At 32.9% G+C, this 26,708-nt stretch overlaps 2 protein-coding genes across 7 annotated transcripts; both read left to right on the top strand.

The window, feature by feature from the left end:
• LOC145330546 (serine racemase-like) lies at positions 1-8,515 on the top strand. The gene is made up of 17 exons (XM_080175169.1): positions 1-42; positions 451-509; positions 642-674; positions 1,186-1,289; positions 1,884-1,933; positions 2,172-2,261; positions 2,663-2,705; positions 3,046-3,087; positions 3,513-3,569; positions 4,066-4,122; positions 4,529-4,587; positions 5,553-5,606; positions 5,686-5,751; positions 5,972-6,016; positions 6,521-6,583; positions 7,305-7,358; positions 7,980-8,515. The coding sequence occupies exons 1-17, from the start codon at positions 34-36 to the stop codon at positions 8,067-8,069; spliced, it is 975 nt and encodes a 324-aa protein (XP_080031295.1). The 5' UTR covers positions 1-33; the 3' UTR covers positions 8,070-8,515.
• Positions 8,516-11,134: 2,619 nt separating this feature from the next.
• Amun (protein amun) lies at positions 11,135-26,621 on the top strand. Of its 6 annotated transcripts, XR_013882958.1 has the most exons (10): positions 11,135-11,565; positions 19,882-19,978; positions 20,374-20,542; positions 22,362-22,459; positions 22,806-22,863; positions 23,461-23,702; positions 23,895-24,281; positions 25,352-25,924; positions 26,204-26,272; positions 26,419-26,621. XR_013882958.1 is itself a non-coding variant. In XM_080173808.1 (8 exons), the coding sequence occupies exons 1-8, from the start codon at positions 11,420-11,422 to the stop codon at positions 25,469-25,471; spliced, it is 1,317 nt and encodes a 438-aa protein (XP_080029934.1). In that variant the 5' UTR covers positions 11,135-11,419; the 3' UTR covers positions 25,472-26,621. The 6 variants fall into 6 exon arrangements, 2 of the variants coding, with proteins under 2 accessions (XP_080029934.1, XP_080029936.1); XR_013882957.1 differs by lacking the exon at positions 26,204-26,272; XR_013882955.1 differs by having other exon boundaries at positions 26,204-26,621.
• Positions 26,622-26,708: the final 87 nt, after the last annotated feature.

The following is a 26,708-nucleotide window of genomic DNA, read 5'->3' as shown; positions in this document are numbered from 1 at the left end:
TGTATTAATATATTTCAGAATTCTAAAAAAAAAATGTGTGAGGTTAGTACTATTAATAAACTTATTATAAATCTTTATACAAAACAAGGGCAATAACTTACAGTAGTAGCTAAGCTGTTTGCAAGGGCAAATTAATACAAGGACTTCAATACATTGAAATAAATAAAATAGTGAGAGAAAGAACTTAAGCTTAACAAGCCGCTATTTGAAAACTAATGATTAAGATGCACTCAAAAATGAAATATTGTCTTTTATTTTATTTTTAAAATGCTTTAAAGGGGCTAATGTTGTTAAATAATAAACTTGTTATAATGTAATTTGATCAAAATAAAAACTAATCCCTACAGACAAACATAAACGCTTGTAGAGTATCTTCGCAGCTAAAATTAATCTCATTAAACTTTGTGGTCAACGTCGGATCTAAATAAAATCATGTATGCTTTTCTTAAGGAGGTAACACTTGGCATGATAAAGGCTGCAGCCACCAGAATACAAGGACAACTTCACAGGTATTGTCATCAAATCACATACATTTGTTTTCAACAAATCAATTAATTCTTACAAACGTAATGAAGAAGTATTTATCAATTTCCATGATTTTTTTGGAACTTGACATAAATTGACAATTTATTATTTTTAAGGACGCCAGTTATGACATGTTCTGCCTTAAATAGGTAATTTTGTTTTACTAAAAATAATTTTGAAAATATTAGTTGCACTAGGGACGTCCAAGCTTTTTATTTTGAGGGGGTAAAATAAGATGTTACAAAGGTTTGAGAGAGGGGAGTAAATCTAATGTAAAATTTTGACGGGGATAAAATAAGGGTTTTTAAAGTGATGGGGGTAAACACCTCCACTCTTGGACGTCTGTTGTGCTCAGCTTTTAATAGATTTATGCATACTACTTCATGCATGGTTATTGGTTAAGAAATGAGGAAAATCAATCTTTTTGTGTAAAATATAAATATCTTAGACTTTAGTAATATTAATTTTGGATAATGGAAAGAAATCAGAGTAGAGGGTTTCGTTGTATTTTCACAGTTTCGTTGTATTTCCCAACCCTGCAGGGCAATCATTACCTAATCATTTGCCTAACCTAACTTAAAATCACCTATCAAAATTTCTGCGAAAATACGACGAAACCCGCTACTTCGTTTTTCATAATTTTTGTGATCAATGATTTAGAATAAGCAATAAACAGCTATATTTCAAATGTGAGAACCTACAGAAGACAGGAAGCTTCAAGGCTAGGGGTGCATTAAATACTCTGAAGACTTTACTCGAAACAGGTATTCTTACCAAATGTACACATTATTAATTGGGAGAAAGATATTTTTTATTCCCATTAACCTATCCTTGTAAAGTATTTATGTCAGTAGAAGATAAAAAAAATATCTAGAAATTTTTCTTCCATTAAATTATCCATGTTTCCTTTGCATAGGTTATGGAGTAATATTAATCAAGTCTGTATTTGTAATTTTTCCTTTGGTTGTTTGTAATAATTGGTGGAAGACAGTAGTGTATAGAAGAACCTTAGTACTTTCTTCCAAAAATATAAACTTCTCAAAGATTTATTTTCTTATCGAAGCTTCTATGTAACTAATTTTTACATGAACAATAATCATTTTTCCAGTATGGCTTCCAAACCGAATAATATCTTCTGGATTAGAAACGGTTCTCATCCATACTGAAAAATCATGTATAGCATCGAGTTACAGACAATTTTCCACAAATATTAAGATAAAAATCATAAAAGTAATATCAGTTTTGTTAGCCTTAGGCCTCTTGGGTTCAACAAAACTGGTTATAATCTTATAATTTTCAGTTTGATATCCGCGGAAAGCTGTCTATGATACCATGCGATAAATAACTATTCTTCTTAGGTGTAAAACCGGAATTAGTTGTAACTCACAGTAGTGGAAACCATGGACAGGTCAATTATATTTTATTTTTCTCTTTATATTTATATCTTAAGGTACATATTTACTAACACTGCTATTTTCACACTCCCTGCTAAAATCCTGTGCACGCATCTGTATGTACACGGCCCCTTTTATATATCCATATGCGACACATGGTTTTTTTTTATCCTCGATTTAAGTTAGATTTCAAATGAGAAAAAAAAGTTTATTAACTGTGAAGAGAATTAGATTATTGTTCTTACATTACAGGCCGTTGCATGGGCTTCAGACGCGCTGAACCTTCCATGTACTGTTGTTGTTCCAGAGGGTACACCGAAAGTAAAATGCCAGGCAATTCAGGTAAGAAGCAGCATATAGTGTCTTCAAATAAATGGACAAATGTTACAACGCTTGGCCAAACTATCCAGATTGACGTCATATTAGAAGGGAATAAAATGGCATAGTTCGGCTATACGTTGGAACATTTGTGCACTTTTTTTAGAAGGCACTAAAAGCTGATTTTTAAGTAATTATAATTTTTGGCCATAACTACTCAATAACTAATAGGTCTTATAGGTTATAGGGAGAACCTTTGGTATAAACAGAGAGACTGACAAAATTCCTAATACTTTTATATAGGGCAGTATTCTTAGATAGCGAAACAAGATAGTGCCTAAACAAGAAAGGCATAATTAACTAAGAATACACAAACAGTCTTGTAAAGTGTATGTAAAAAATCAATATCATTGATATATTTTTAGGGTTACAACGCTGAATTAGTTTTCTGTACACCAACACCAACAGGTATGAAATGTTTATTTGAAAAATTAGGAAAACAGTAAAAGTGTCTGACTATGACGTCAGAAAAAATTAACAATTAACCAATGAGAAACCAGTATTCACAATGGTAAAATATATAGTGGCCTCTCATTGGTTAATTGTTATTTTTTTCTGACGTCATATAGTCAGACACTTTTACTGTTTTCAAAATTAGGCGCGTGTTTAGAGATTTGGGGAGAAGTTGTTATCAAGTTGGGGAAATGAAAAACTTACACTCCTCTTGAGCACGCACTAGAATAAAACTTTAATTTAGCATTTAAACTAATTTAAGTTAACAAATACATATATTGTTTTATCTTTTAAGGAAGAAAAGAGACTGCTGACCGAATTGCTAAGGAAAGAAATGGTAATATTTTGTACTTGAATACAATTACATACATATTCTAGCGGTTACGCCTCTAGGGGCACTTGAGAGAAGATGGGGGAGGAGGGGGAGTCGATCATTCACTTACATAAATCATATTTAGATTATAGTTTTAACAACAACAAAAAGTGAGGGGGTATTTTTCCGGGGGTTTTCTTGAGAGGGTCGAGATCCCTCCCCAACAAAAACTTCCCAGGACCTATAAGATTGGTTGTAGAACCATATAGGCCCAGTGGTTAACGATATCCTGCGGTACAAACAGAGAGAAAAACTGACATCCTGTTACTTTTTTTGCTTACCAATGGACTTTATGATAGGGGCATTATTTTACATATGATAAAAAATCAGATTTTATGGGAAACATTAAGCATACTGAAATACTATATCTAATACAATAATTTATTCAGGTGTTTTAGTTCATCCGTATGATAATTACAATGTAATAGCCGGCCAAGCAACCATAGGTAAACCTATTATCCTCACTGTCTAACCAGCGACCGTGGCTCACCACGTAACGCATCCACTAGTCGTCGGGGAAGATATAGGTTCGAATCTCGGCTTAACACCGTGTCATGACTAAAGACGTTAAAATTGGTTATGATTGTATGCTGTTATGTAAAGTGAACATCATAATTAGGGTAGGGGGAATACCTAGGCCCAAAACATACACAACTCATTGACATGCACAGGTAGGACTTCCAGACAAAGGTCGTATAATCAAAGAGTTTGTTGACTTATAAGTGTTATATAACCTGATACTCCGGGTGTTTTAGTGGAAAAGGAGAGATTTTACACCCCTTAGTTATCGTGGGTTGTTGTGCCTGACGTTAGAGTGTCATGAACAGTCTCAAAAACCCTTTCGTGTCAAATAAGATGGACTTTTGGGGCATTTGAGACACATAAACAAGTCTTGTACAGCAAAAGCATTTACATGAAAAATAATTAGTTATTTTCTTTAAGGGTTCGAACTATTACAAGAAGTGCCAGATTTAGACTACATAATCGTTCCAATTTCAGGTTTTAATTAAATTTTGCTTTGTTGTCATTGTTGCACTACGCATAGACTTTATGACAGTTACCCTCAAAGTGCCCAGTTAAGCACAGAACCCCCCCCCCCCCTAAAAAAATAATTATAATATAAAGTATATTAAAATAAGAGGTAGGGGTGAGTTTTCCTTGTTTTCCTAGTTTTCTTTATAATTTAAGTAAGATTAGGTTACATTGGATACAAGAGAGCCCTGCAGGGTTAAGGATCCCCAAGGTTAGGCACAGGAATTATTTCTAACTTTTTATTTTTAACTTTTCCGTGCTCGCCGGGTACTTTTAGGGAAAGCAAGCAATTTTCCATATTTTATAGTAATAAAAAGTTGAAATAGGGGTCAGGAACTAATGAATACTTACTTTAAAAATGTAATATGTTTAGGGGGAGGAATGACCTCTGGAATATCCCTGGCTGCTCATTACATGAATCCTGAGTGCCAGGTAAAATTCTGGAATATCCCTGGCTGCTCATTACATGAATCCTGTGTGCCAGGTATGCTTCTGGAATATCCCTGGCTGCTCATTACACGAATCCTGCGTGCCAGGTAAACTTCTGGAATATTCCTGGCTGCTCATTACACGAATCCTGCGTGCCAGGTAAACTTCTGGAATATTCCTGGCTGCCCATTACATGAATCCCGAGGGCCAGGTAAACTTCTGGAATATCCCTGACTGCTCATTACATGAATCCTGTGTGCCAGGTAAACTTTTGGAATATCCCTGGCTGCTTATTACATGAATCCTGTGTGCCAGGTAAACTTTTGGAATATCCCTGGCTGCTCATTACATGAATCCTGTGTGCAAGGTAAACTTCTGGAATATCCCTGACTGCTCATTACATGAATCCTGTGTGCCAGGTAAACTTCTGGAATATCCCTGGCTGCTCATTACATGAATCCTGTGTGCCAGGTAAACTTCTGGAATATCCCTGGCTGCTCATTACATGAATCCTGCGTGCCAGGTAAACTTCTGGAATATCCCTGGCTGCTCATTACATGAATCCTGCTTGCCAGGTACACTTGCAATTTTTATTCAAGTGTTAAATTGACAACTTTGAGGAAATTAACTTAGATAATCTAAATCAAATCAAAGCACAACATTCAAACGGGAAAGAAGATATTTAATGTAAAAAAATGTTTGTTTTCAAAGAAGGGCCAGGCGTAAACGAGAAAAAGAAAGGATAGAAAAAAATGTTAGTTAGTTTTACATATGTAGACGTTTCAATAGACAGGTTTATTTGTTCTCCCCTTATTTTAAATCATTGCCCATCCGTCACTTCGTGTAAAAGGACCAACTATTTATAATTTTGTGCAAGGGGTATAGGCCATTCAATCCTGGTTAGCAACCCAAGCAGGGTCTAGTCACTGCTTTACGACAATTCTAAATTCGTGCAATTCTAATTCCAGGTTGTTGCAGTAGAACCAGAAGGAAAAAATCTACAAAACTGTATTGATGCTAAGGTTAATTAATTTATTGGTTTAAAAACTATTAAATCTAGATTGGTTGGTACATAAATATATCTATTTTCTTATAATTTAGGAAAGATTATGGGATAATCCTCCACAATTCTTGAACACAATTGCTGAAGGAATCAAAACACAGCAGGTTAAATCATCTCTAGCAGCGAAGCTACTCTTTATCAAAAATACATCTAGACATGTGTCTTAACACGTTAGTAAAATAAATGTAGTTGTATATTTTAACAAGCTTTTATTGCGTAATTTTAAGTTGTTTAACGAAAATGTTCACAAAGTTTGAATTCACTATTCTTTAAACTTCATATTTTTTAATGTAATATTGGTAAAAAAAAAATATTTTGTTTCAGCTTGGACAGTTAACCTTTCCAATACTCTGTAATCTTTTAGAAAAGGTGGGTAACTTTTTATTTAATTGTTACAAGAACGAATACGCACAATAGTCAGACGAAGACTGTGAGAGTTACTTTTTATAATTGAATTATCAATAGATTTTTAATAAGTTACTTATAAGCTTGAAGTACTTAGTATATTTCGAGTATCATGTTAAAGATAATTTAAAAACTAAAAATATCATGAAAATTTAAGTACCTAATTATTTATTCTCTCTCTCTATTTCCAAATATTAGACTCGCTGTATTCTTTCTTTCATAGAACCAAACCTTTAGATCATGATTATGCGGTCAAACTTCCTTTAGATAACCAACCCTTTGATTGCACGACCTTTATTTGGAAGTACTCACTAAGCTTGGTAAACAATTGCACCTGTTCTAGGCTAAGGATTTTCCCCAGCCATTTATTTCGTGCACATGACATAGCAGCAGTAAAAAACATTTTAAACGTCTTAATAACTAATGAATAATAAGTATTACAATGAAACTTCAATTGAATTTATTAAGGTTATAACCGTCTCGGATAAAGAAATGGCTGATGGATGTAAAATAATTGCAGAGAGAATGAAGGTACAAGTATAGTATGTCACCTGTCATAACCACCAAATATTTTTGTTATAAAAGACATTCGGGGAAGGGGACGGGGCTTTTTATGATAGTAAATATAGATATTTTAGGGGTGGGGGAGGTGAGGGGGAGGTTCTTAGGGCTATTTCTTCAACTGAGAAATGTCCCCTCAGAAAAGCTAAAACAATTTCTGGACTAATTTTTAACTTTCTTGAAAATTGTAAAACGACCAGACTAGCCGTTTCAGAGATTTTATCGGACATATAGAGAGATGTTATTTTATTATATTATATCTAGGATTTTGTTAATGCCGTAATTGCAATTGAATGCTTTTCAAATGCTATGTTAAAGTCTAACGAACATTAAATAACAAGATCGTTTTCGTTCTCATAATCTAGATCAATGGATATAAGATATAGGAGTTTTGACAGGAGAAAATTTGTCGTCATACTTTGCTAATAAGGACCTCATTTATTGGTCAGTTTGATAATCATGAAGGAGGGGAGAGGGTAAAGGGTTGGATGGAGGGTATTTATTCTAGATCTAATCAGCGCTAAATCCTATTATGTAAAGTAGTAAGTTTTTTTGAATGTCCAATGAAATCTCTCTGACTACTGAACCAATTGAATTCTTCATATAAGGAAAGCTTAAGATATGTCTCATGAAAGTTTGAGACTATTTTCTGCTATTTGTGCCAATGCAGGGTTAACATTTACAATTTCAGCTAGTAGTTGAAGCTGCTAGTGGAGCGGCCATAGCCGCTGCTTTATCAAATCAGGTAAATAAATTAATAGGCTCTTAGCAATGCAATTTAAATTCATATATTTTTTTTTTAAATTTGACTTTATAGATTGACAATTCCTATTTTCTTGTCCGTGTTATTCTTAATTATTGGTTTCTCTCAGATTTTTTTAACGATAATAAAATAAATTTATAAATCCCCGACGATGTTTAACAAAATTAATCCTTCTCTTAATCAAAATTATTGGTGTAAAAGTTTAATTTCTGCTAATTTTTAAAAGCCAATATGATTTTAAAAGATACCTTAAAGATTTTACAGCGTGAGAATGTGTTTATGAAACTTTGTTTGTATGTTCTAATACTATTCAAGATAATTTTTGTACATTCTAAATCTCCTAATCTTTATATAAAAGTAACAGGATGTTTATCTGTCCTTTTTTTTGGTACCAAAGGATCTCAATAACCACTGAACCAATATGGTTCTCCTTACAATGTAGCTTCTCATTAGGTCTTTGAAAGGTTTATAAGTATTTTTGGGAGGATACCACCAACTTCCCAAGAGAAATCGCCATTGGAAAAAATTTCTTTTTCATATTACAACTCAAGGGCCCCTAGAGGCCACTAGGGGCGTTTCCGCTAGTGCACATACATATTTTAGTGTGAGTTTATGAACGGGAAGAAAGTTGGAATAATTTTATGTGGAGGAAACTTGGACATGGACGCTCTTCCTTGGCAGATTGTTAACTAAGAACAAGAACAAAATTTAAAGAAGAATCGCAGCACTGACCAGCTATATTGAATTTAGATATATTGTAATGACTTTGTCTGTTACCATTAATTCAATTTTGTAGTCTATAATTTGATTTAATGTAATTCATTATAATGAACTTTAAAAATCGGCCAATTTATAATACAATAACTTATCTTTAAGAATTAAGAATTATTGAATCACGCCTTAGAGTAACTGATTTCTTTATAAAGTTAATTGTAAAGAAAAAGTAAATAATATTTTTATTAAAGTTTGTCTGTCCTATGTCCATGATTAAATTTGTAAAAAAAAATTATATTTGTCTTCTGCGTTCTGTAAATGCATATACGTTTTTTTATATTTTGTATACCTTGATTATTTTTTGTATGCCTAGATATTTTTTTTAAAGATAAAATACCTAAATAAATCTTTTCTTTTCAAAATTATTTCCGTAATTGCATATTGGATTACACTTTGCCCATAAAATACCTTAGTGTTAAAAGAACTAGCAGAATGGCTTGATAGTCTATGCCAGAGTACCGTCAGTCGCTTGGCTTCTATAGCCACCAAATAAGCCACAGCTACAGCCAACAAAATTTTGAATAAGCCGTGCGGCTCCCTCAGCCACCCTATAAGCCACAGTCACCAAATTGCAATTCATCTACACTTCAGCCGTGCTGCTTCCTCAACCACTGACTTAGCAACAAAATTGACTCCTAACCAGTTAAAGAATCAACAAATAAGCCTCAGCTAAGGCTTTTTAGAACCTGCAGTGAAACTGCTCAATTTGTAAGACAAAGCTGCAGTCACAGCAGACCGTCAATTGTTTTTATTTAACTGCAGCTACACTTATCTACGGCCACCATCAGCCAAATCCGCAAATTTTAATTCAATCAAAGCCGCAGCCACCTCTGATTTAAGCCACAATGAGCCACAGCCATCAGCAGCAGCAGTCACTCTGCTGTAGGAGCGGCTGTCGACCCTTGCTAATAATAAAAACAAGGTCACCTGCCATTTTTATGTCATGTTTGTGTAAATTTTGATTAAAGTTTGATTGTTTAGTATCTTTCAACCAATAATTAAATCAACAGAAGGGGTAATATGGTTTAACATCTGACATCATTGGTGATGTATTCGTGATTTAAAAAGAAATATTTATAAATAAAACTCACGAAATCTTGCTATTTTCATCAATTCCCGTATAATGATTTACATAACTATTGTACATAATACATATATACAAATACAACATACATATTTATTGCAAGACTGTGTGAAAAGTAATTTGAGAGTGTTTAGGGAGAAAATGATAAATTGTCCGTCTAATTTTACAGAATATAAAGTTGCGCCATGTATATTGTATATTGTATAAGTTCAAATTAAGATTGTAACATTTGACAACATATATCCTAATATAAAAAAGAAGTAAGCCTTTGTTCTTTTCTATTTATAGGTCCTAGGATGGTTTTAGGCTATTTTATTTTTAAGCATAAGTCTAGGTTTGGTTTTATTTCTGCTACTTTTCTGCTCTTAGTAAGTTTTTTTGTCTGTAGCTTATGATCTCTATAATTACTGATTTCATTTTTTATCCCCCCCAAATAAAAAAAAGCTTGGACGTCCTTGGTCCTGTAATTGTTTTAGGTTTTTTTTTTATGATTAAAAACTTAATATGGTTTCATGCTATTTTACTGCCCTATAGATGCTAGGGGCGCATTCGCTAGCCCTATTATATAAAGTAGTATGCTTTTTTTTGCTAAAACTCAAGATTCTAGTAACTGCTGAAATGATTGAGTTCTCACTTTTAGGATAACTTCAAATAGGTACAGAGATGGTTGGAGGCAATTTTCTATATAGATTTAAACCTTGGGATAGTAATTTGGGCTAGTTTTAATAGTCCCTAGAATCTAGGTCGCAGGTTGTAATTAGCAGGGCTCTGCAGACGCCTATTTTCTGACAGCTTGGCTTCGGATTATTATAAAATATGTAGCTTTAAATCGAGTATTTACCATAATTAGCCCTTCAGCTAAGAGATTAAGGCTAGAACGTGTAAAATTCGGCTGCGGTTGAATTTGCCTAGCTGGAATCAGTTTCGTGCGGTAGAGGGGTGTCAATTTGATTCACACCCCTTATATAACTTGAAATTAGAAAGACATTTCTTTCCAATATAATCGCTTTGCACGCCACCGAGTGGAATTGTTGAGCTAATTTTAAGACAAGGGTTAAATTTGTAAAGATCTAGAGTTCTTCTAAAAATTACCTCACTATTAGGTTAAGCGCTTACCAGAGGTTAAACAAACACATACATGTCACTAATAGGTTAAGCAATAAACCCCCACTTCCATTCCCTATAGATATATCAATTTAATATAACTTTAATCAGCCTATCAAGATAAAGTGGAAAGTTTTTTGCCTCAAGTTCAAGTAAATTATTCTGTTTACAATTTAAATGTCTTGAGGGTCTGGTTTTAAGCTATTTTCTGACATCTCCTCGAGTCATAGCTCATATAGGCAAGGTGCGAAATGTCGGTGGCGGGAGTTCTTTCAAATGACCATTGAAAGATAAAATTACAGGTTAAAATAAATGATTATAAGCTCTTTATAATTTGCTCTCAACTTTAATTTTCACTTCCTCTAGTTTACTTGATTGAATTCATTATAGAAATTGTCTTAAAAATAATGTTTTATTAAAGGAATTGTGGTACATAGTTTGTAGCTAAAGCTTAAAGGGACCATAAATATAAAATGAATAATTTTTATACTTTTTCTAATAAAGTGATATTTTTTACATATGCCGGCCGGGGGATGTATAGAGCGCTCGATATATTGAATTTAGGACCCATGCCGTGCTGAAAATATGGAGTGTACCGAAATATGATACCACATAAGGCCAGTCGTGTTGGGTCATCCTTGCTTCCGCAAAAAAACATGCATCATCAAATTAGAAAGGTTAGTCGGCTGTGTTGGGCAATGCCCCCCCTCTCCAACCCGCCAGAAAGACAAAGGCGTGCTGGGTCAGTTTGGTGGATTTTGTGTGCACAAGCTTGCGGGTCTTTGTGCCGTGACGGGTCAATTTTTTGTTCAGTATCGGTCGTTTAATGCAGAACGTGCTGGGTCACTTGAACTTAGCCCGGGCGCAGGTTACGCCGTGTTGGGACAAATTCTGTGTTTTACAGCTAGGCCAGGCTAACCATGTCGTGTTGGGACATCTGACAACAAATAATTTTCAGTCTGCTAAAGAGAGTGAGTTAGTTGGATTGGAATCAAATTCACCGAGGAAAGTGATTTAGTTCAAACTAACTAACAGTGGACATTGTTCATTTTAACTAAGTTTTTTTTCTAAAAACTTAATAATGGCGACCTCTAAGACTTGTGTTTTCTTCGAGGAGGGAACCAACGCCCAGTTTGAGTTTGTTTTGACAAAATACGACGAGGCGTTGAAGGCAAAAGCACACGCCAAGAGCTCCAAACCAGAATCTTTGATAAAATTAGACAAATGGTGAGTTATAATTTAATTTTTATGTATGTCATTACGTTTCGCATGTCCTTATATGTTAACCGTCAAAGCGACGTTTTTCATTTATTATAAATCAACGTAGATAGGAAATTCTTTGTTGAAATTTTCCATTCTAAAATATATTTTAGTCACGTGATGTCCCCCTAGCTGTAGGCTGGCCAGGCCCCCCTTTCCCCTTATCAGTTCCCCCTACACAATCCTTCCCCCCCTCCCCCCAATATTTTAATTTTTATATTATATAGTAATTTTTTAGCACTTGCAGATAAATTTTGGGTCTTTTGCAATGCAAGAAATTGTTTGTCTTGTTATTATGAACAGCTGATTGAATGCATGATTTTCTGTGTACGTGTGTGTTGTGTGCGTGTGTGTGTGTCTAAGAATTACCGGCCCCCGGGTAAGGGAAAGGGGAGCCTTAATTGCGCCCCTTTTTGGCTGTATTTAGGTTGCCTCCCCCCATGTTCTCTATATTTGTTGTAATAAATATCTAGAGTTGAATTTAGCTGACGGGATATTTCTCTCTCCCTTTCTCTTCCTCCTTTTTTTTCTTTCCATAAAAAAGTTCCTACAAAATCTCAAAAATATAATATTTTTTCGCGTTACATTAAATTGTTATAACGTCAGTTATGTTGTAAGGTTTCTTTTTCAATTAAAAGTAAGATGTCACTTCTTTTAAGAAGTTGTTCAAGTGATGTTGTTCAGCAGTACGTTTACGAGATCTTTGTGGCTGAGTGTTGGAGACAGCCAAATATATTTTTATATTTATTATTTTATAATCCTAGAAAGCTTAATTCGACAGCCCTTAATTTAATAAATACGTAAAGCTAATAAAAATTTAGAATTTAAAATCAGATTACAGATTATAGTATTCACTATCCATCGTATAAACGCTGTTTATTTTTCTTGGTAATATGGTGAGTACACCCTGTATGAGCTCAGCTATCAGCCTTCACACAAATAGTTATAAGAGGGGGAGAGGGGGGAGAAGTAGATCGAATCTAATCACTCAGCCATTTGAAGGAGAGGGGGGGGGGCAATTTTAGAAATAAGAAGATAATTTCTAGCTACAAAATTTAATGTTGAGAGTGGGGGGAAGGAAGGTGTGTGTGCTGTCTTGTGCGTCTATATGTATTTTCAACAATTTTGATAGAAAAAGGGATTAACCCCCCTTTGCTTTACATGTTTCGCAATTCACCCCACCATCATATATTTACAAAATACGGCCTTGTTATATGTCTTTACAACACATGGATTTTATTAAAACATTTAATACACACAAAAGGGATTTAATTTTTATTTAAAGGGATTGTTCTTTAAACTTTGAAGAAAAAAGGATGACAGCATCAAAAGGAATGTAGCGAAGTTTTAAGAAAATCATACAGACAACCGGGCAAAGTATTTTATACAGTAGATGTTTGCTAGTCATTAAAAGAGAGGGTGGTAATGAAGAGATGATGATATAAATAAAACTACATAACTTTATTAATCAAAAATATATTTTTCTTTTGTAGCATGAATGACAGATTGACGGAAAAAGTAAATCTTTAATGGGTATTAACTTGTTAAGGGAATCTTCACAACAAGTTTCATTCTAATATCTTAAATGGTAGCTGAGAAAATCACGTTTCTTCAAAACGTTTCTGATAGTTATATAGACGGACGTTAGGGCTAGCATCGCTACTAAAAATAATATTTGATTATGAAACATATGCTCTGTTGCATATGTTCCTTACATGATTCATTTATAACAGATTATACTTAAATACTGTTTCTTTTGACATCGTGTTTTGTTTTGTTAGGCATTTCCTTTTGCATTTCAAAATAGTTAGGTATTAGCATTACGTTTACTCTGAAGTAGCGCGGTTGTCCGCTTTTCTGGAAGGTAGTTGGATTTTACGCATTGTAACTAATTGCTGCTTTGTCAGATGTTTGACATCAATGAGTAGAGTAGTAGCATGGAATGCTATTTGGAAAAATAACTGCTTGGAGCAGAGGTACTTATGTGGCTTTATTGTAATGACTAATGTGTTAGAAGTTTATAATGTTAGGGTTTTTTTTAATGCAACCATCTCGTAATCAGGGAGCAAATGGCACCTAGAATTCGAATTTTGATCGGAACTTTTGCATGAGTAATCCTTGGTAGGTCTATTTTCCCTAAATCGAACAAAAAGTTTAAAAAGTAACGGCTGGCGGCAAAGCCGATGTTTGCCTATTTTCAGGGTAAATTCATCATAAATTTTGAAGGAATCAACTTTTTAAAACATATTTTTGGTTTAATTCATGTTAAATGATAGCAATATCCATTTTTAAAACTTCTAGTACCAGCAGCTACCGTCTAGAACCGTTTGATAGCGTTTTGGAGTGGCAAAGAGCATTATGTGGAGATAGGTTTCGTGACTAATTTGCATTATAGATAGCTAAAAAATGGCAAAACGGCTGAGCCACCAGCCGTTAGCCGTTACTTTTCCAACTTTTTGTTCGATTTAGGGAAGATAGACCTACCAAGGATTACTCATACAGAAGTTCAGATCGAAATTCGAATTCTAAGTGCCATTTGCTCACTGATTACGAGATGGTTGCATTACCCCCCCCCCCTCCCCCCTTAAGATGCAACTTTAAATGAATGCCGTTGTCGATCGCCCCCGTTCTCCGACGCTATTTAAATATTTATTTATTTTATTTACTCTGTAAATAAAAGAATCAATATATTGATGTTTTTCTTTACAATTAACTTATATTTGATGTATATATGTTATTATATAAGTACTTTTCGTCAAAAAAGGTGTGTAGATAAAAAGATTACTTCGATCTTACACCAGATTTCCATGTTCTGTAGTTAAGTGAACTTTGTAGCGGGCTAAAATAACGATCTCCCACATCCTGAACTACCTGACCAATAATTTCGAGGGGATGTTGCAACCTAAAATGGCGACAATTTTTCTCCTGTCATAATATCCACGTATATTCAACATCCATTTGTAGATAGGTTTTTATTCTTAAAAAAAAATTATTGTTAGCCAAGCAATTTTAGGTAGGTAGAATTCCTCCAAACCAATTATGATCTGTAAAAATTGTGTAAAATATTTGAGAAAACTCATTTAATTCCTTTAGTAAATGCTTTATAATGGTCTTTTACTGTAATATAATAATGTCTTTTTTAAGTTATCCGTGAGAATTCCGTATGACTAATGTTCGTACAGTTTCTAATAGAGGAGCTGCTCTACTAAAGGAATTAATTTTGGAAGAAAAATCATACAAATCTTCTTTGTTAAGAATAAAAGTCAAATATTTTTGTTGGAAACTTTTATTTAATACTAGGTAAGTACTAAATACATAATTTTTGGCAACCTGTATTTAATACTTTATACACATTTGTGTTGGCAACCTGTATTAAACATAAAATATATGTATCTAGTGTATATTTTAGCTGGCAGCCCTATCAAAACTCGACAGAGCTAGAGAGAAGGTTGGATATAGCATGAAACATTTATAAAGTTCGGTGGGGACCCTCACTCAGCTAGCTAGATAACATTTATACTAGGGAGAGAGCAAGAGAGGGAGGGGGAGTGTTTAATACAGGATTTGGGAAGCAAACACTCTAGTTATACACTACACACACAAATATACATTTTCTAGGGGGGATTTGGGGGGAAGTTGAAGACTGAACGGTGTATTTCTAGGAAATGGGGGAAGGTTGTGTATTAAGCCAGGTGTTTCTTTGAAAAAGGATGAGGGCTGCGTGTTTGTGGAGGGGAGATTCTTAAAGGGGGAGATATTAAAGCTGTATCCCCTTCCCGCACACTGAACATTTATTCTTTATCTAAGCCAAGCCTAGCTCTAGCTGAACTGTGTGTGTGTGTGTGTGTGTGTGAGTTGGGAGTTTTTACAGCGATTGTAAAAAAAACCTCTCTTTCTTCCCTTCTCAACTTAAATATTGGATACTCTATGATAATATATATTTTCAGCTTAAACAATTTAACTTTTAACTCTTTCATTATAGCCGCAATCTTTTAAGCAGATATTAGACTTAATTAGACTAATTCTTTGTCTTATTAAAGAGTTCAAAGAAATACAAAACAGCATTGAGTTAGTATCTTAGAAAGTATTAAAATATTTTATAGGCAGCTTTTAAACATTTTTAAAAATTACACTATTGTACACAAACAATTTATAACATACTTTTCGATTAGGTATAATCTGGAAAAGTTCTTTAAGTATTGATTTATATAACTATTCATATTTTTAGAAAGATATTTTGGAAAACCAGTGTTTTGGAAAATTACGGTGTTTTGCCTAAATTTGAAGTAAAGAAAAACATATTTTGACGTTCTTAACTTTCATTATGATTTAAACACAGCTTTAGCTCAGTGGTATTTCTTTATTTATGATGGTTTATTAACTGTGCCAATCCTTTTTATGTTTTAAGGATTAAATAAAGTACTTTCTTTGTTTTAAAACTGGTACAAGATCATTTTCTGGATCATGTATAAACTACGATGGAGGGTAGTGATTTTTTTAACTTATGGCCAAACGGATAGCCGCAATGCCTCAGTTCAAGTCGTTAAAACTTAGGAATCTTAAGGGACAATCATACGATGTATATCCTATTATTACAAACATAAGTACCCCTTTTGTAGATTAAAATTATAGACGAAAAAATTGTACACTAACGGTTTAAAAATACAAAGTTTTGAAGTCAACGAATGAAAGAAAGTGCTTATAGTATAATATACAATTTATTTTATAGTCCCTCATCGCTAAAAGTAATCGAATCGAATAATGGCTCGGCTCGGCTAGAGAAAATACTCGTAAAATACTTGTTCATGTTATTTTTAAATACTTTACTTTTTAATTTTGCCTTGATTTCATTGCTTTATAACAAGTTCATAAGGCAGAAACATTTAAAATATTTTTGGTTAGTAAATAAAATATTGCAATTTAATTTTTCATGAAACCCCAGAAATTATTTATTTTTACTTAAAGTTGAAGCCATTTAAATGTTCTAAAGCGAAGCTTTTCTTTGATAAGTCTGATATGTAAGTTTTAGGTAATTATCAGATTTTTAAAAACTTGTAGATATCAGTAATGATATTTCGAGGCAGATTTCACAAAATTGGATGTCTTTAGATTGGCGGATTCATCCAAATCGGACACGGGTTCTAGATGAATTTGAGGAATAGTTCATATCGCTTCGTTTTTCGGGGATAGTAAAATTGAAAATTATAAGATAAATTACCCACTTAGGGTTAATAAAACAGGGGTTAATCCTGTAATTTTAAGAAATATTTCGTGGAAAAATCTCGATAATACTTTTTTGTCTAAAATCAGCATATTAATCCAATACCTATATATTAGTATTGAAAATGAAGCAACATTGTATTTTAAATTAAAAAATATATTAAGCTCTAAAGGATTTATAAAACACGTTCTGTTATTCGTCTGGGAAAGGAAAAGAAAATTGCAACCATTGGACGCAATTGTTTTATTTTCAGAGATGTTGAAATGGCTTTTTTGGCAATTATTATGTTCATTCATTTTTGTTCTATTTGAACTGTTTAAAAATACAAAAAAAATATAATTGACAACTAGATTAAGCTGGTTAAAAATAGATTAAGGAAAACCATAAATTCTTGTTTTTTTCTTCTTGGGTTCTTTTCATTTTATATCAATAAGATAACTCAAAAATTGCTAAAACTTAATATGTTTTTTAAAAGGCAATACTTTAAATTGCAATAATATTGCTTATATTTGAGTTCATATATGAGTTCCTAGCTAAATATAAACTTAAACTACAAAATAAGCTTCTGAAAAGTCATTAATTTCAAAGCATAAAAAGTATGTTCAGTATAAAAAGTACATAGGTATTACCAAGGTATAAATTATTGCAGTACTATTTTACACTTAGCAACAACAAATACTAATATTATAGTGTGACCCTAAATTGTATAATATACGACCATTGAAACTGCCTTATGGGGGAATCCCTATGTATATAGTATATATGTATGTATCCATATATATATGTATATGCATCTACGTACTATTATATTATTATACACCTAGCAGTACTAGAGCGAAACAAGAAGATTACATATATATTGCATCACCGCCCCTTTCCCCCCTCCCCGTTTTCATGCATCTCTTATTTGACAGCTTAGTGTTACCCAGGCATGGGTCAATGGTGAAATATATACATTTTTATTTTTTTTTTCAAGTTCACTCACTTTCATTCATTCTTCCCCCTCCCCCCTAGAAATTATATAAATCCCCCCCACGTCTCTTTTATTAAGTCCCCCTCTATTAGTAGACAATACTTTCGTTACCATCCCGCTTTATTGCCTCCCTCTCTCTATGTATAGTGATGTATTTGTAATACACCTAAATATTTTGGTCTAGTTGTAAAATAGTAAAAGTTAAACTGCAAAAGAGAGAGAGAAAACTTGTGTATACATGTTATACAACCCTTCCTTACAATTTTGTCGCTTTTATGTATTCATATATATGTACATAGTATATATGTATATGTAACTTTTGAACTGTTAAGAGATGGGAAGAGGGGAATGGGATGAGTTTTGGGATATACCCATAGATATATTTATGTTTTTACCAAAATGCAGCACTAGCAAGCCCTTTAAAAAATGGCCTACAGAATGTTAACACACAAACACAGACAAACATACATACATGACGTCTCAATACTATAAAGTGTAAGAGAGTAATTTTGGTGTTAAGCATGAGAAAAATAAGAGAGTGGGAAATCCTAGTGCATGATTGGGGAAGGGGGTAAAAAGTATGCGATGTCTTATTGTAGATATGGTGAAATCCAAAATATACGCAAAATCTCCACGTCTGTGTGTGTGTGTGCGTGTCTGTCTGGAAGAAATTACAATGCTACAATAAGATTCTATCTAAAGTTATGCATCCCTTTTACCATCTCTTTCCCCCCACAATTTTACTATGTCTTATTTCCGTCATTTATTGCAGATTTTTGTGTCAAGTGAAAATACAACTTTTTGAACCTCACTTTCAGTCTCTCTCTCTCTTTCTTTCTTTCTTGTACTTTCTTTCCCCGTTTCTTGACGCCTTGCTGTCATTAGTAAGTTGTATGCTTGTTGCTTCCTACAAATTAATTTGTCCGACTTTATATTGTTTAGTTAACTATTTGCATTCAGTAGTTCAACATGTTTAATTTTTATGTATATTAATATATGAAAATAACTAGTCCTATTTCAATATTCGGTATATTCTAATTTATTTATTTTAAAAGAAATGTTTTTTACAAGTAAAAAAGAATATTAACATAAGTAATCTAAGAATCTAAATCAAAGAAAAAGTAAGAGATGATTTAGTAAAAGTAATGATAAATATTTATATACCCTACTAAGCAATATACTTATTATACATAAACAATAGAGTTTTACATCTAAGTACATTCTTTTATAATAAGTGCAAATTCATTAGTATCAAATTTTGATACTTTTGTTGTTAATGAATTAACAATCTCCATGAACCAATTTTTTGGTTATTATTTTTTTGCAATTTAATCGTGTATTGCAATAATTAACATGGTTGTTTGATACATGCGGAAGGCATGTCTTCATTTTTTGCATCTCAAATGCATTTTTGGTCCTAATTAAAATCTTACTGACAAGAATAATAATACAAATTAAGCTGAGCTTAAAAACCCCTTTTAAAAATAATTTCCTTTGTCTACTAGGTAGGTATTCATTCAATTAAAAGTTATACCATTCATTTCAACTAATATGACTACGTACAATCCTACATGTAAAGAAGTTTTGATATTTAAAAGCATGGTTGATATTTTAGTATTTCTACAGATTATTTTGTATAAAATCAATGCATTATTATAAAATGTGATTCTTGCCAATTAAGATATAAAGTTCTATGCACTTAAAATGTAACATAATCAAGTTACATACGATGATAATGATAATTCATAGCTTATTTCTTTAAAATTACATTGATTACAAGATACATATTCCCACAAAAAACTTCCTAATCGTCATAGAACTCCTTTTTTTTAATAACAATTAACAAAATAAAACATAAAACTTGATTAAAATGGCTGAACTGATATGTTAAGTTAATCATAAATATAGAGATGCAACGCATAATCTATTATACCTTATCATTACAGGAACCTTAGTGTAAATTAATTTAGGAAACACGTTAGTTTGATTTTTATCTGCTGAAATTTACGATCATATTGTCGGACAGATGGACGTAGCAATATAAAAATTTACGTTACTTTTTTATAATGAATGTTTTAATTTGATTTAGGTACCAAAACGAACTCCCAAAGAAGATAAATTCCAGAGGGAAGGAGCCGTTTCTTACTCACGATGAAATTGTTCAAACTATTAAATGGAAACTTGCGGTAAGGATTATTTTTTTATGGTTAAAAACCTTGCGTAGTTTTCAATAAGGATTATTTCTTATCACCATCAAATTGATGTTGAGTTATTTCTATAGAATTTAATAAGATTGAGATATTAAGTTTTTTTTCTAATATAAAAGTAATAGGATGTCTGTGTATCTGTAGCTTTAGATCTTGCTAACCGCTGGACCAATTATAACTTTAAAAGAGGTAGGATGTCTGTCTGTACCATAAGGTTTTTCTAAAACTTTATTTGTCTCTAGGCAGGTTTTAATCCATTTGATGGAAGGTTTTAATTTTGGGTCACTCATCTCCTTTTTCAACCTTAGAAAGCTACAAGGTACATTTTAAGTTTTTAAAAATATTTTAGTTTTCATATTTATTTAAAATTGCAGCGTGGTCAGTTTCGGCCCAGGTTAAAGGACCTTGTGCAGATGAACACCCCCAGAGTTGTCATGCAGGAGACTAAAAAGGCCTTTAGACAAATATCCAAGAAAAACGACTTAGAATCCGCCGTCCAGGCTTTGAGCAACCTGAAGGGGGTTGGTCCGGCCATGGCTTCAGGTACACACAGTTGGTCTTCATACTGGCGGCTGCATCAGTTATACCTGCACAAATGTTTATAAAAGAAATTTCAGAATATTTTAGGTGGATTTAGAGCATTTGTTGTAGCAGGACAGAGGTTGTAAGGAGCAACTGGAACACTTCATTCACTTACACACACTAATATCTGTTGTCATTATGTAGTTCTTCACTAACTAGAATTCTTACTTTCACTATTCAGTAATTTTATTTTATATTGCACTAATACAAATACCATACCTAAAAGGATTTTTATCTACTATAAACATGTGTTAATTTTATTGTGCTTATTACCAAAAGTACATCATGATTAGGTAATTTATAGCATACTACACTTTCTTTTATATGTTTATTAACTTTGTAAATGTTGGTCTCGAACTCTCGGTAAGATTCTTTTAAATAAAACAATAATTTAAAACGTTTCTGAATGCTACCAGGTTTGAGCTTCCTTTTAAAAATCTGATGTGAGTTGCGTTACCTTTTTATTATTACAGCAATAAATAGTTTTTTTTTCTTTGACCAGAGAGGAAAGTTCTATCCCCAGTTGGCGAACCTAGTGCGTATCAACACCCCGCGCTCCGTGCAGACTGAGACTAAGAAAGCGTTCAAGAAGATGCCTAACCTGGAGTCCGCCGTCACCTCCCTCTGCACCCTCAAGGGGGTCGGCACCACGCTCGCGTCAGGTTCGAGCCAACTCCTATCTTCTCTCTTTCGATCCTAGATTAGAGAAATTTTGTGTCATCCTCTTTTTGTTGTAATTAAATTGCAATAGAGCGGCTTTTAGCAACCTGTTTTATTTTGAAATGATTTCTAAACCATAAACCTGTCGCACTTTTGCAATTTTATTCATTCTTTTTCTTTTTATAAAATTATCCAGATATTAAATAGATATTAAATCATTTCTAAATTATGTTTACCTATGAAAGAATTTATTTACCTAGGTATATTTTATTTAGTCTTTGGCTATAACAAAGTGCACGAATATTTATATATTTTGCATGGTAGATACAAGCTTTCATTAATCTTTCCTTTATTTGCATGTTATTATTTTTTATTTTACAATTAGAATGGATTAGTTGCTCCTTATAACCTACCCTGCTTGTTGAAGAGATGCTCATTTATTGCTGCGCTATTCCTACTCAAGGTTTAACTGGTGCAGCCTAACAGAAAATTCCAACATTTTAAAATTTTTTGTATTGAAATTAGTGCATATAATCTTATTATCTTTGGTTGAGAAAAAAGAAAGGTCTAAAAATATTTAGGATAATAGGAATATTTATCAAGGGTTTGGTTATCAATTTAGGTTTTTTTTAATAATGTAGTGTTAAGGAAATTATATTCCTAGGTATCTTAAATAATTTTATTTCTGATCATTATTTTTTTCGCCTTTTTTGTTAGTTCCTTAAAGATGTAGTAGAGGGAGCATTTTTAATCATCTTTGTTGATTTTACACATGTGATAAGATATTATTCGTTTACTTTTCCAAATAAAAACCTCACTACTCATTCTTTCCAGTGCCTCTAGAGGCATAGCTGTCGGTTCTGTATGATACCAAATCAGTGATTTGTTTCTATCTCTATCACATGATTCAAATTAACAAAAAATGTTGAAAATGTCCCCTCAATTTAAAAAGCAATATTTCACCCAAAAAATAACTTTTTCTAACTAATAAGAATTCATTGTTTTTGATTGGGAGAAAAGTTGTGGCAAAATGATTTAACTGGGATAAAATATTCCTTCCTATAATTATCAATATACTAGCTTCTTTTTATTTTAAAATTCTAATGATTTTTTTTTGCAGCTGTATTGGCGGCTGGAGTGCCCCACATAGCTCCTTTCATGGCAGATGAATGTTTGCTTTCTTTACCAGAAATTGAGGGAATCGACTACACACTCAAGGTAATTACTAGCAGGAGTCCTGCAGGGATTTAGTTCATATAAAAGACTGGTTTCTTAAGAAATAGTTCAATTGACGATAAATTAAAGCATTTCCCAATTATTATAAACGAAATTAAACTTACATTAATTACTATTAATTAAGAAGTTTGGACATAGTTACTTAATACAACCTAATCAAGATTAAACTTGACCCTGAAAAGTTTTAAGGTATCGAATTGCAGACCTAGTTTATGGGCATACCTTAATTGAAGAGTAGCTGTTCTACTTCACATTTTGAGATTAGAAAGTTATTAAACCTTCCATTTTTCTCTTTATTAAACAAGCTGTGATCTTAATATTTTTTTAGGAATATTTACGCCTGGTAGAAAAGACAAATGAATGCGTAGAAAGATTAAACTCACAAGGTATACTAGTTTTTTTATGTAGTGCTCATTTCTACAGTACCTAATTGAATAAAACATCTATAATTGCTATAACGCGGTTTTTTTCCCGGGTTTTTTTATTTTCCATAATATTAGACTACATGTCAAAGCTTTCTATTTTTTGTCTTAATTCAAGTTAGGATTTTATCACATGAGTAACTTTAACAGATAATAACAGATAATTATTCCTTAACTTTTCATTATTTAGTAGTAGTGGCATTGCTCCTTGAATCTTTTAGAATGTGAGGGTGAAGGCAGAAAATAGCCATAAATTATCCCGGTATCTTTTTAAAGCTTCATTAGAAGTGTAAACTAGCGGATCCGTTTTTATCAAAATAGTAACGGAATAACAGAAAAAAACTTATTTTAGGAAAATTCTACTAAAAAAAATATAAATATTTTGGCGTATTTGGGTATATTTATATTTTGGTATATTCAATGGGATTTATGACCTCTCCGCTACTTACCTTTAGGCTCCCTCATTCCATTCTTTCACAGCTTCCTTGACGGTTTTTTTTTGACGAAAAAGTGTATCTAACATAAAGATTTCAAGTACCTAAATTTATTTTATCCATTAAGGTGGAGAGTGGACCCCTCACAAGGTAGAGCTGGCCATCTGGACCCACTATGTCGCCAGAGACATCAAACCTGAACTCCTGGATGATATGCCCGGCGCATCTGCCACCGCCACACGCAGCCCCGCCAAAACGATGGTAAAGTCGCCGACCAAGGAAACCGCCGCTGCCGAAACGAACGGTATCTCCAACGGCGTTCACGAGGAAGAGAAGGATAAGGAAACAGAAAGCGAAGAGGAGAAACAGGTTTGTTAACAACTTACCAATTCAATTTTTTTTTCAAAGTTATTCTCTAATTAGTTATTCCCTTCAATATCTGAATGTGGTAGGACTTGATTATCTTACTAAAAACTTATTTTGATGTTACTTTTAAGCTTTGAATTAACAATACCTACCGTTCACTGAAACCTTATTAAAGAAAAATTTTGTAATTTTTAGGAAGAAAGTGGATCTAATTCTGAAGAAGTATCAGACAACAGCAACGACGCAACTCCAACAGCTGAAAACACAACATCATCCACACCCGCCGAAAACACAACAACAACAGCAGCCGCCCCAGCTGAATCAGTAACCGCTGCCGAAACAGAAACAGCTGAGGTTAAAGCTAACGGTGACTCACATAAAAAGAAGGAGGAAACTGAAACGAGTCAAGAGGAAGTTGCTACTGAAAGCGAAAAAGAGCAGCCCGTTGAACCTACTGAGGAGAAGGTGGTTAACGGTGAAGCTACTAATGGTGATCACTCAGACAAGAACGGTGTTGTTGACACAGAGAAACAGACTTCAGAAACTAAACAGAATGGCAACGCCAATTCTCCAACCAAAGAGGTAAATTCTTTGCTAAATAATAGAGGATTAATGTTACGACTATGGATCAATTCTTTACCTGAAGCCAAAAATTTACATTTACCCAGATGCCTATAAATCGTTATCATGAAAATCAATTAAAATTAATACAAAGGGGGGGGGGGCGAAAGTGACACTTTTTGAAACCAAAACTAAAAGTCAAAGGAACTCAACTAAAAAAAGAGTTACAGGTCTGACATTTTGCATGGCAGTTGCTTTATAGGGGTACACTATGGAACTGTGAAGAAATGGCGTCGCAACCACCGAAAACCGCCGAGAAAAGGCAAAAAAAAATTCGGCGGGAAACGGCGGTTTTCGGCGGATGCGCCGCCGTTTCTTCACAGTTCCATATTTTACCCCTATAACGCAACTGCCATGCAAAATCTCAGACCTGTAACTCTTTTTTTAGTTGAGTTCCTTTGTTGACTTTTAGTTTTGGTTTTAAAAAGTGTCACTTTCGCCCCCCCCCCCCTTTTTATTTATCATCAAATAAACGAGAGTAAGTGAAGTTAACTACCTTACAAGATCACTTGCAAGTTGCTCTCGTTAGTGCATAGTCCCCTTTGATGTCTCCATAGCTTTTGATGTTATTAGATAGCGATTTTTATGAAGATTGTAATATAGGAATACCTATTCCTGTTGAGCTTCCCTATATCTACCTACTTATATGAACCAATAGTATTTTACAATTTTTTTTCTTCAGATATCAGGGGTGTATTTTCTGCATGGGATCCTCTGCTAAAGGTGGAGGGGGGGGGGGGAATAAAAGATGTGTGGTAGGGTGAAAAATGAATAAAATAAATAGTAATGATAATATTTTCCTTCTTTCCCTCTCCTTGTGGGGGAGGAAAATAAAATTTAATTGCAGCCAGAGGAAAAATTAATCTTGTAGAGAATATACACCCCTGTAGGATATTTATATTATGAATATGCAAACACCTGTTTTATGGGATCACTACCTAAATAACTTTAATCCATGTTGTTTTCTTCATAATCTTGTGCATAGTTTGTTACAGTATGTTAATGAACACTGACAATTTCTCTATTTTCAGGGTACTTGCAACGGTGACTCAGTAAAGAGAAAGTCCATGGAAACCGAAGACTCAGATTTATCCGAAGCTAAGCGTCTGAAGGAAGACTCCGCTATTCCCCATCCCATCCAAGCCAACTAGGACCATAGCTCCCCTGTATCATACAAGCCAGGCTCATAAAACAACACTTTTCAGTGATCAAATGACAATAACATCAAACATTAAAAAGTGCTAAAAGTGAAAAATTCCTTCCAATTGTTTAGTGAATAATAAACTTTTTAAACTTAGAATTATGAGCTGTCATGGCTTGTTTTGTATTTTACAACATATTCACTCGCAGTTATTTTCACCTAACATTAAGAAATATCCACGCCTATCTAAACATAAATGAACACTCTTTCACTCCATAACAATCAGATAACAAATCATACCTAACTGTTATGAAAAACTTTCCTGGATTTTAATTCAATTTTTAAGTTTAAAAACTGTTTTTAATTGCTATTAAGATCAGGCGTTATAACTAAGTCGAATTAATTTTTTATACCTAATTTTTTCTGAATATTAAATTGTGATTTTCTGAAAGTTTTAATTAAGGTAAAACTAATTTTACTTCATTTTTTTAGGCGCTTATATTGAATAGTGCAATCAAATCGGATTTTTTAAAGGCACATACATTTTTTTCATTTGTATTATTTACACCCTATTCCTAAATGAAAATTGTAAATTAATTTTGTGTTCAAAATTTAATTGATATTACTTGACACAAAAAGTTAGCGTCATTATCATTTGTTATTTAGTTTTTTTTTCGTGTTTAGTTCATTTACTTCTATGCTTATTATTTTGAATTTATTTTGATAAATTATGAAAATTAAGATAGATTAGCAAAGCATAGAATTACTTATTTTTTTATATTATAACTACATTCAGATCTCTAAAAAACAAGTTCATTATATGATCAAAATTAAATTCATCAGCTGTTGAATAAAATATTATGTAACTTTATATTTATATAGAAAAACTTCTGAACATTTTTGATCATTTGATTTACTTGATTTTGCCCACTTATTATTTTTTTTCTTCATGTAAAGAGTTAATGATTTTAAAATAGTTGAGGGTTGTACTTTCACTAATATGAACCCTAGGTAAATAGTGTAATTGTGAGCTATTTGCAAGTTGTCTGCCCTGGTTCTGTAATGTTCTTGTTGGGTTATTCTTAATCATCTGTGACTAAATTAATCATTAGATTGTCTTATCTTGCTTTTCATATAAATAAAGTACAGCATTTAATCTATATTACAGTTTTCATTCGCTTTTAATGTTCATTGAAAAAGAATTTTTAAATTCACGGATTATGTTTGTTCTTAAGTAGCAACAACGG

This window comes from Acartia tonsa, chromosome 10, assembly GCF_053477335.1.
Source record: "Acartia tonsa isolate MP-2025a chromosome 10, ASM5347733v1, whole genome shotgun sequence".
Classification (NCBI taxonomy): Eukaryota; Metazoa; Arthropoda; class Copepoda; order Calanoida; family Acartiidae; genus Acartia; species Acartia tonsa.
This window is presented reverse-complemented; position numbering and strand designations above follow the sequence as displayed.